Genomic DNA, 11,351 nt, shown 5'->3' on the forward strand with positions numbered 1-11,351 from the left:
TTATAAAGAATATCTCTTTGGATTTGAGACTTTAGTCTTTGCAACTTTACAGATCTTCTTTATGCACCAAGAGCTTGTAACACTCCAAAGAGAAAGGAAAAATTGAAATCGCATCATATGACCCCATTAAAGTATAGAGTTTATTTTGGTTTTGACTAGGGTCGGCAGGCAGAATGCCATAATTTTAGTTGTCAGTACCAGTGAAATTTCAGTTTTAGATATATTTTTTTATACCACAACAAAAAACAAATATTATTATTTATATTATAGTTTTCTAAATAGAATTTATGAATACATTTTAATATTACTATAATACTATTATTAATTAAGAATATACTAATAATATATTAAACAAGAACAATGACATGTAAACAAGTTTTTTTGCTTCTAAATAAATATTAACTTCAAAAAGCATTAATATAAAAATTTATAGTAATAAAAAAAAATACATATCAACAGCATAACAAGAATATTATCATCCCCCCCCCAAAAAATAGAAGAAAAAGAAATCTTTAAAGGGGCCATTCAAAAACCCAGAATAAAAGTGCTGCTTACCCTCAAGATGACATTTTCAGCAAAGGATGCTGGGTTATCCACCTCAGTGAAAGATGGAGGCCCAGTTCCCATGATTCTCCACCTCGCGTACAAAAGAAAGGAACCGCCAAGAAAGAGAAGAGCCAACCTCATAAGCAAACCGCTACTCACCAACCCACCAATCTGGGTGGAAAAAAAGAAAGTAGAAACCAAATCCAAAGATCGTTTGGGCCAAAAGAGTGACACCCTGTGAATAAGTCACTTACATCAGCTGACTTTCTCCTGGACAGCAGCCGGTGAGCGAGCTCATAGATATTCAGATTACAGACCATTAGAATATCAAAAGCAGCATTCACTCCCTTCCAGACACAGAAGAACAGGATATTTTATGGATGACTAAAGCTCTGTATTGTAAAAATAGATGAGAGGTTATCTAACATATATATGCTTATAGCATATTACTTTATTTGACCTGCAACTCTCTCAAATGGATACATATTTTCACTCACCAAAACCGTAATGCCTTGCTCCTTGCAGAGCATGGCTACAGCACAAAGAAGAATGCTGCTAAATATCCACAACACAGAGAACTTTTTATCACCACCTACAGAGAGAAATTAATGAGTCTCTATATTAAACCATATGCTTGATACAAAGTAAAAGATAGTAAGAGATAAAGAGATTCTAACATGCAGTGTCTGTAAAGGATTAATTTACCAACTGTCATTATTTAACAACTGTCATTATTTATTCACATACAAACTTGCAAGACTTGCTTTCTTATCTATGCAATTATAACAAATGAGTCCTCAAGGGAGATGAGAAGATTTTATGTCTTCAAGCAAGATAAGATTTTAAGCTTCAGCAAACAAAGCAACCATAAAAGTATCCTTAAAGAAGTCCATACAGTTTATGAACTAATCAGTATGATATTTTCAATGACTTGGTGGATCCATTTCACAAAAATGGTCTGTGTGATTTGTTCACAAAATCAGTTTCAATGATCTGTCTGAATAGGCTAACAGTCCACTGGACATAAAATTATCATTGAAAATGAATAATGACTTAAATTCCAGTCCGTTTCTCACTCAAAGCTTTTGTAAGACTTCAGAAGACTTGCAATACAGTGGACAAGTTGAATGGACCGCTTATATGATGCTTTTATGCTGCTTTTGTTTCCTTTTTGGAATCCTGAAAACCTCAGTTCCCAAGCAAAGACTAAAAGAGCAACCAGTGCAATTTTCAAAATTTCTCCTTTTATGTTCCACAGATCATATGGATCAGATCAAAACCAAATCATATGGATTAATAAAGGCAGTAAATGAATTTCATTTAGTTCAGTAAATGAACTAAATTTCATAGTGCCATAATAACATAATATGTATCAGAGTCTAGTGCTTTAGTTTATCAACTGACCTTGAAACGCTTTGCAGTAAACCAGAAAAGAGAGCTGAAAAAAGAGGGCACACAACAAATCTGCTCTGCCAACAATGCCAGCCACCTACAAGACAGAGAGCCAACAGAGGAGATTATTCACAAAATCAACTCCAACTAAATACTTTTGGAGAGCTAAAGAACACTGTCTCATCAAGCATCATCCATCATCAAGCAGGTCACGGCCATGAAATCCAGCCCAAGGTCATTCGTTTTTTAACAGCAGCTACACATTTTACACCTAAACAAATTAAATCCTGCTTGTACATTAAAGGCAAAAAAAAACAGGCAGCATAAAAACATCCTTCGCAGCCCTCTCGTCTGTGAAATTGCCTGTATTTCTGGCAGTGCCAAATTAACGGTGAAGGCAGGAGGCAGCACTCATTACAGAACTGCTGTCGGCCCTGGCTGGAGTCCTGGGGCCACCTTCTTTGATTCATCCCGTAGGCCCAAGTCAGTGGTCTCTCTGAACTGCACCCCCTCCAGGTCCAGGGCCAGTCTTTCTGAACCTGATTAAAGAGTAGTTACGGCAGACTCTACCGTGCTCGGACACATCCATGGCAGGTCAGAGCGAGCGTTCGGTAGCTGTTAATAGCCACAGCTGACTGTAGAGCCCACCTATGTGATGCACACCAGCTGCGTGAAGCTTTCTTCTCCACGGGCCTTGTAATGTATATTTCATGCAACATCAATAAAAATTGTGATATGGAGCATTGTAGTCAGAGATTGTTTACCGGGCAGAGACGGCCAGCTGAATCACGTCTTCCCACTCTACTTACACTTTCCGTGTGAACTGGATGTGCAGCAAAGAAGAGTGCAGCCAGGAAGGAAGCTTTTGGAGAAAGATTGAGTTTCACCCCTTTTCCATCGTGAACCAGGCCGCCAATTAATATTGCAAACACATCGATCATTAACACAGAAATAACACAGTGGAGGGCAACGTTGAGCACGTGGAAGCCAATCGGATGCAGTCCACCAGCCAAGAGGTAGTTGATCCTGGGAAAATAAGTAAAAGCCACAAATTGCAATGATTAAAACTAACTTTTGACTTGTGCAATGATCACAAAAGTTTTGTATATTTCTGAAACATAAAACAGCAGAGATGCGATGGCATCACAGCATTGTAGAGTAACTTTTATGGTTGAGTTGGTCTAACGGGCCATTACTGATGCAAAACGATGTCATTCTCATTAGCAGCATGCAGGACATGAATTATGCCCCCTATATAGATTCCTCACAGTTGCAGTCAAATGCCAAAGACAATACTAAAACGAGTTTGAAAAAAGGCAATATATGCATCCAATTTTAATGTCAATTATTGTGGCATTCGGTGAGGAAGCACTCGGGGGACCTCTTTTGATTTCCCACTGAGAATAAAATTACAAGACCACACATCTAATACATGCAAAGAGGTTTGACAATATTCACTATAAGCAGGTTGGACTATTACCTTGTGTTAATCATCAGTCACCCAGCAGTAATTGAAAGACTCTTTTGTCTTTATGGTGAACATACCTGAAGGTCAGGACGGTCAGCGGCCGGTAGGATTTGTGACTGGAGTTGCTACTTAGGTTACTTCCCCAAAAGTCATTTTTCCAGATGTTACTCAGAGGAGTGTCAGGATTCAAATCCTATGAATTGTAGAAATCACATGGGTTTGCATTAAAAAATTTGCTATTTTATATATAAATATATATATATAGAGAGAGAGAGAGAGAGAGAGAGAGAGAGAAAACAACAGTCAAAGCGCAAAACTTAAGGCTATAATACAAAGGAAATCTGTTGAGACAATGTATATAAAGTAAACACTGCAAAAAGTCCTCAAATATCATATACTATTAAGGTAGTGACATGTTTTGTGTTGAAATCACAACTGACCATTACAACAATATACATGTTTAAATGGATAGTTTATCCAAAAAAGAAATTCAATCATCATTTACACAAACAGAATGTCAAAGCTGCTTTTTTCATACAATTAAACTGAATGGTGACCACGGCCACGGTCCCATCCTCCATTGTCACTGTATGTAAAACTAAATGTACTGCATGTATGATTCATGGGTTTGAAATGACACGAAGGCAAATGATGTCAGAATTTAGATTTTAGGTAAACTATTACTTATATAATAAACAACTGAACAAATAAATCAATAAATAACCAGGGTTGAGGGTGATACCTTGTTATTGATGATGGCTTCTGAATCATCAAAGACAAAGTCCCCATCATAGCTGTTTATGAAACTGATCAGGGCAACAAAGGCAGTGACCAGCCGGGAGTGCAAGGGTCCCAGTTTTGGCAGGGGGATGTGATGATCCCAGTAAGGCTCAGAAAGCAGCATCTTTCATGTGGTTTCTGTTCATTCTGACCCACCACTGTGATGCAGAACAATGAAAGCAAGTGGAAGGTAAAAATAGCAAACTAACACTCCAAAAATAAGAAGCGAAGATGGGCGCATAGACTGAACATACCTACTGTATGCACTACAGAGATCTGTTAGAAAAGACAGCGTGACATCTCAGCACAGTTGCATTCTTGCTGCATGGCTGTACACACAGATGCAGGCAATGCATAGCAACCAGCTGTCAAAGCGAGCAAAGCATACGAAACCATTCACACTTTCTACGTTGTCTGCTCGCGCGAGAATGACGATCGTCAAAACATGATTCACAAATAATAATGGTATAAACGTGCACTGACGTCAATAAATGTCTGCCCGCCGAAGAGGACGATTTACAATATGTCGAAGACGAGCAATACAAGCTTTAAATCACCGGTGTCAAATAAATACGATGCAGATATCGCTAAACCACACGAATGTGAAAATAAAGGCTTAATACGTGGCTAAACGATGGCTGATCCCTGTATGCTTGTACTTCCTGCTAGCGCGCGGAGAAGAATAGACTGTGTGACGTCACGTGACCTGAGCCAGCCAAGTGGATATAATGCGAGGACTCACACAAACAAATGAATGTAACACAGTAGACGGCTACATGACATGAAATGTCAAGCAGTGAAACAGAGCGATATTGTATACTTCATCTAAAATGGATTAAGACCCAGACATTTTTGGCCAAAAAATAAATGAATGAATGAATAAAATAAAAGAGAAAGAACATTAAAACTAGAAAAAATGTCTAGATATATCATATTAAACTGATGAATCATTTTTCGCAATATGCATAATGTAAATGCTAATTATATGTCAACTTTATATAAACATCTGAGCCCAAATCAACAGCATAGAGTGACATGGTGGAACAGCATGTATGTGATCCAACAATCCAAACTGAAGGAGTGGATAAATGAAATGTCACAGTGCACCCTAACATTTCTCTGTCTGGCAAATAGCCATTAAAAGGGTGAAAAGATAAACATTATTGAAGGGGCGGCTGCAAGTAAACAAACTACATGCATCCACACCAAGAGGTGTCACTATAAAGTGTACTATTGGGAGGAATAAAGGACTATAAAGTACTATTAAAGGAATAGGTCACCCAAATATGAAAATTTGCTGAAAATGTACTTACCCTCAGGCTATCCAAGATGCAGTTTGTTTCTTCATCGTAACTGAGTAATCAGAGTCCAAACAGACTTGACTCCAGTCCATCAATTAACATCTTAAATGAAGTGAAAAGATGCATGTTTGTAAGAAACAAATCCATCAAGGCACATAATCATTACTATGTTTCCTCTAGTGAAAAAGTCTGTCTCCTGTTGCCTACCAACATATTTGTTTACAACTTTGTTTAGATTTGATCTGTGCACATTGCTATCCTAATTCAGACAAGACAACTTTTTCACTGGAGAAAGCAATATTATGGATAGAAGAGTCGTATTTTAGCTGGGAGCAATGGTTTAAAGTTAAAAACCTCTTAATTATGGATTTGATTATTGCACACAGCTTTTCACTTCACAAGACCTTAATTGATTGGAGCCATGTGGATTACTTGTAGATTACTGTGATGTTTTTATCAGCTGTTTGGACTCTCATTCTGACGGCACCCATTCACTGCTGAGGATCCTTTGGTGAGCAAGTGATGTAATGCTAAATTTCTCCAAATCTGATGAAAAACTAATTCTTGCATGGCCTGAGGGTGAGTACATTTTCAGCAAATTTTCATTTTAGGGTGAACTATTCCTTTAAGAACCATATGCAATATAATAATGTAACCATGTGAGTCATACAATCAGATTTCAAACCTATGAAAATTGTGTTGCATTGTATATCTAAACATGTTCAGTTTTATTTGCATATTTGGCTTTATAATTGGATAAAGGCCACAAACTTAGGCTTAATCTTGAGTAACGTGCAGTTTTATATTGATCATCCTGTTGTGTTTACCTATAAAATACACCCTGAACACACAAGCTCTGAGGTAGTTTAGATTTCAGCTACAATAGTGACAACGTGTCATAATGATGATTGTCTCTCCTTTTGAACCGCTGACACATCACTACTCACTCAGCAACACAAATACCACTGTGGCCAGTCCTCCACCAGTCCCCATCTGATGAGGGATGACATCACAGAGATTAGCTGTAGCTGTCTGACTCCTGGTACAGACATTTCAAACACTCGCACCAGTGGCAGAGCTTTGCACTATCAATAGAGGCTTTGAGCGTGCAGTGAAACCGTTCCCTTGTTCCCCTATGGTGTGATGATACATTGTAAGAGCCGTGGATGGAACTGTCCAGTCATATTGCTGACATATTTCAAAGAGGGTAACAGCCCTGAAACTCCTCAAGTTAACAGAAATCAGTTATCTGAGTTACCACAGAGATTAAGACTGAGTTTAGAAGCAGAGTAGTGACAACCTGTTGCAATCTCCTGTCTCTTAGGAGAGTCAGGAGAAGTGTTCTTCCTCCATGGGCTTCAAAATGAGGTAAGAACTATCTATATTTTCTTAGTTTGCCTTCCTGCTGTTCCAAGCTCTGATCTTTTCCCCTCTTCCAGCTTAGTAATTCACTTTAATGAAAGAATGTGTAGTTATAGCGGTGATTGATTTAGTCTGATGCAGAACATTTGCACAATAATGTGCTCTATTACCTGCTTAATGAATTGCCTCTATCCTGTTTGTACTGTCATAGACTCACATCCTGACTAATTACACCACAAACTAATAACCTTATTTACATTGCAGTTGTCACACACATGATTATCATGAACAATTTGCGGCCTAAATAAAGGTATGAATTTGGATCCCCCACAGATCCAATCAAATCCAGTAAACTCGGTGTCCTGTGTGTTTCTCATATCAAGAGTATTGCGTATACTTTAAAGAAGCTTTATTATATTAACTGAATGACCACATAGATGCACAAAGATTTGGGTGCAAAACTCATATTATGAAAATACTGTCTTTTAATTGTTAACATTTTGAGCAGACAATAACAGAGTGTCTTTCTCTGTTGATCTCAGACCGAATGAATGATTGTGTTGATTAAAAGTAAGTTCAGCTGTTGGTATTGAGGAATTTATCAATTCAATTTAAGTGCTTTTCATGATACAAATCGCTGCAAAGCTGCTTTACAGAAAATTAAATCTGCGTCCCAAATGACGCACTATACACTATGCCCTCATACACTATGTACTTATGTACTATGTACTCAACCATGTATAGTATGAATTATATAAGGTTATTTTGTCATTCATAATCTAATAATCTGAGTCTGATAGCCCCTCCCAAATCAGACTAAAGTTTTTTTTTTAACAGTGAGCAATGCCAGTATTTAATAGATATATTACACTTAACAAATATATCACTAAAGGTCAACTGTTTGTGGAGCATTAAAAAAATTATAGGTGTCTAAAATCCATTACAACATATATTATAATAACATTATTAAAACAATATAATTTAAAAAGGTACGTTAAAATATTTTAATAATAGTAATATAATAATAATAAAAATATTTGTATATTAGCATTTAGCATATTGAAATTGAAAATGAGTTGTCTCATAAGACTGGCGTCAAGATAAATGTAATGATTTGTCTGTAATACCTGTTCTAGGTAAAGGAGTAACACCTTTGCCCGCTGGCCACGTTTATCTTGCCAATGTTAAGGTCCTTTTGGGAGAGGAAATCACAAGTGTGTTTGACTCGGCCCCCTCCTTGCAGCCGGTGGCCCCTTGCCGTGGCCATTAGGAAGATTCTCAGACTTACTGGAGCAATGACACGTGAAATGAAGCACAAAATACTCTCTGTGTTTGTTTTTTGCTTTCTCTTTCACTTAGACACAAATTGGAATGAAAAAAAAGGATAAATATTCATAAGTAAAATTTTGAAGTAGGCATAAAATAAGTACAGTGAAATGTAAATAAATTATACATACACACACACACATAAAACATTATTTACATTTAATTTATTCAGTACATTTTTCTTAAAAAGTAAATCAAAAGTAACAGATTTGTTGCAATGTTATGCATATTTAAATAATTTACAAACTGTTTTTCAAATTTTAAAATAAATGAATGCACTCTCACATAACACAGCTGTTTTCACCAACAGTCATAAAGTTAATAAAATGCGTTTCTTGCATTGTTTAGTTGCAGAAAAGGTTTGTGGCCCATGACATTGCGTGATATCCTGCCATTTCCTCACTTTCATGCCATTTGACCCTGACCTTTCCTTTCTTTCATCATTACATGTACCGTCAGATTGCAAAAAAATCAATGTCTGTCACCCTTTCTGGGATCACAAGACATTACATCCCCATGTTCTTTGATGACTTGTCTGTCACTTTGCATTTGGGCCATTGGCTCTGGAGCCGGTCAGGAGAGAGGGGAGGAGCCCCTCATTAACAGATTTCCCCCTCATATAAATACCAAAGTGCTGCAACCAGCCAACTGATCTTAAATCCATATTTCATGCATTTCGCATATGGGGGCAATTATCAGTGACCAAAAAAAATCAGAACGTGTGGTATTTATGCGTATTTAGCAGACAAAACACTGAAATGCAGCTAAATGATTTGAAGGGGTGTCTGCATTAAGTAGAATAAATATGTATTGTGTTTAAATTATCTTACAGACAGCAAAATTGATGTATCAAAACTAAGCAATTTTTTAAAATAACTAATAAAATTCACAAAATATTGCATAAAGTATTGCATTATCATCACAAAAACAATATATACTGTAATTCGTCATACATTGTTGTATTTGTGTCCTGTGATGAAATAGTTTTCTTTGTTTTTGTAGATGAAAGTCTTTAAGTGAAAATGTTTCTGAGGGGCTGTCAGGGGCCTCCTAAACTGGAGCAACTGGAGTCAGTCATGAGCCAGTTCTCTGGCAGCTTGGACCAAGATGACCTACAAGACGACCCAGAGGAGCTGGACTTAAGTGGCCATACTGACCTCTGTGGAGGTAAACTGCACAGTACTGTGTCCTCGCTTTCATCCGTGACCTCACAGAACAGCTGACCTCACAGAAGGAAAGTGTCATACGCCTCTATATTGGACTTTGAGATGCTGAGACAGTGTAGTGCAATAGAAACACAGTCTTTGCACAGCTGATACTCAATACTGACTGCAACTCTTTTATACAAGTTACTGTTAGAAAAAAAAAAATCTGGTAAATATAAGTTGATCAGTAACTGTAAATTAAAATTTGACCCCAAACATTGCTGAGTGAATTTAGGCGAAATATGCAAACCTATTGCTTGCATCTTTTTACCCATTCTGGCATAATTAAAGTTTTTGATTAATGTTGTTTATTACAATAATGTTTATTGCTAGACGAATTCAGGTTTTGTATATACTGTATTTAAACATGTCACAGATTTTGGTAACAGTGTTGCACAAATTGCAAACCTCATATAAAATAAATAGAAAATCCAGCTCATATAATATTTATTTTGCCCTCCTGAGGCTGACGATCAATTTTTTGTCCTGAATGTTAAGCACCTCACTGACTATATGAAGAAAAGGTTTCAGGCTCTATTTTGTACCCTGTTCACAGAAAGTGCAACTTATGCTTAAGTGCAACTTAAAGCAGTGCGTGTCCATTAATATTTCCAGGAACAAATATGTTAATTTCAGCAGGTAAAAGCACATACTTACTAAAACCATTATCTGATGCAGAGCAGATTTAGCCTTGAGAAACTTCAGAGCACACAGCATACACCTCCAGCTGGAGTCTTCAATCGCTATCCTGCTGACAGTCAAATGGAGCCTCTCCATGCCATTACTGCACAACTTCAAAAGATGAAAAGCCAAACAAACTTTTTCATAAAAAAGCTGTACTTTTAGATTGCTAAGATGCTATCAACTATTTTAAAATACAAGGCCAACATGAGTCTGATTGATTACTACAACATCAAGGTGTGTGCCAATGTTTTCTCACCTGGCTCATGTGATTATCCCTTGAGATATAATCACTACAGTGACCCTAACATTTCAATATTATGATTGTTTTCAGAACCAAGGAACATATCCTTTCAAGCAATATACAACTTTCTTCCATTCAAGTCCCTGGATGGTGTCATATTTCTCGAAGAAGTGCCAATCCTAGTACAAGTGACAGAGGTGGAGCGATTCACGTCTACAAGGGTAATAGAAATGAAAGCACTATAAGTGAATCACTTGCACCTTTCTTGGTAACACTTTATAATAGCTTTCATTGATAAATTATTAACAATATTATATATGCTTAACAGCTCATTAGTTATTATACATTCAAATATCTAGAAATATGAGATAATGTGCTTGTTGATGTTTACTAATATACTTACTAAACATTACCTAATGATTAACAGATCATTATTTATTGTAAATTAAAATGCTTACAAATGTCATAAAACGTTCAATTCATATGATCATGCACTTTTTAAAAAATATTCCAATGGTTTTGACAGATGGTTTACAATGAGTAAAAGCGTCATTAATAAATCATTAACAAACATTATATAATGCTTATTGGATCATTAGTTAATGCTTACAAATGTCAAACTTTCAATTCATATGATCATGCACTTTTTAAAGGGGTCATATGATGCGATTTCAAGTTTTCCTTTCTCTTTGGAGTGTTACAAGCTGATTGTGCATAGATAAGATCCCTGAAGTTGCAAAGACTAAAGTCTCAAAACCAAAGAGATATTCTTTATCAAAGTTAAGACTCTGCCGCGCCCCCCTAAAACGGCTCGTTCTAACACGCCCCCACATATCTACCTCACTATGTGGAAATATTTGCATAATGCCGCCCAAATGTTCACGCAAAGAAAGAAGGCGTGGTTTCAGTAACCGCAGTTAGTGTTGAAGCAGCCATGTCAGGGAGACGCTGTGTGTTTCTAGGAGAAAGCAAAAGCACTTTATTTGGCCTTCCGAAAGTAGATGCATTTAGGAATCTTTAAGATTACTTACAACAGAACAGCAATG

General features: G+C 36.8%; 2 protein-coding genes across 2 annotated transcripts in view; one reads left to right on the forward strand and one right to left on the reverse strand.

Moving 5' to 3' along the window:
• LOC107681320 (transmembrane and TPR repeat-containing protein 4-like) overlaps positions 1-4,855 on the reverse strand; it is an 11,306-nt gene extending 6,451 nt beyond the window's left edge. The window contains exons 1-8 of the mRNA XM_016477601.1: positions 4,441-4,855; positions 4,149-4,344; positions 3,484-3,599; positions 2,748-2,964; positions 1,951-2,035; positions 1,044-1,138; positions 801-893; positions 556-717 (exon numbers count right to left, since the gene is read on the reverse strand). Of these exons, the coding sequence (XP_016333087.1) occupies positions 556-717; positions 801-893; positions 1,044-1,138; positions 1,951-2,035; positions 2,748-2,964; positions 3,484-3,599; positions 4,149-4,310 (930 nt within the window). The 5' untranslated portion in view covers positions 4,311-4,344; positions 4,441-4,855. The remainder of the gene's footprint in view (positions 1-555; positions 718-800; positions 894-1,043; positions 1,139-1,950; positions 2,036-2,747; positions 2,965-3,483; positions 3,600-4,148; positions 4,345-4,440) is intronic.
• Positions 4,856-6,054: 1,199 nt separating this feature from the next.
• LOC107681321 (phospholipase D1) overlaps positions 6,055-11,351 on the forward strand; it is a 27,689-nt gene continuing 22,392 nt past the window's right edge. The window contains exons 1-6 of the mRNA XM_016477602.1: positions 6,055-6,066; positions 6,812-6,855; positions 7,114-7,159; positions 7,986-8,151; positions 9,178-9,342; positions 10,396-10,526. Coding sequence (XP_016333088.1) covers positions 9,198-9,342; positions 10,396-10,526 — 276 coding nt within the window. The 5' untranslated portion in view covers positions 6,055-6,066; positions 6,812-6,855; positions 7,114-7,159; positions 7,986-8,151; positions 9,178-9,197. The remainder of the gene's footprint in view (positions 6,067-6,811; positions 6,856-7,113; positions 7,160-7,985; positions 8,152-9,177; positions 9,343-10,395; positions 10,527-11,351) is intronic.

Source organism: Sinocyclocheilus anshuiensis, unplaced genomic scaffold (assembly GCF_001515605.1).
Source record: "Sinocyclocheilus anshuiensis isolate Anshui unplaced genomic scaffold, SAMN03320099.WGS_v1.1 scaffold1620, whole genome shotgun sequence".
Lineage (NCBI taxonomy): Eukaryota > Metazoa > Chordata > Actinopteri > Cypriniformes > Cyprinidae > Sinocyclocheilus > Sinocyclocheilus anshuiensis.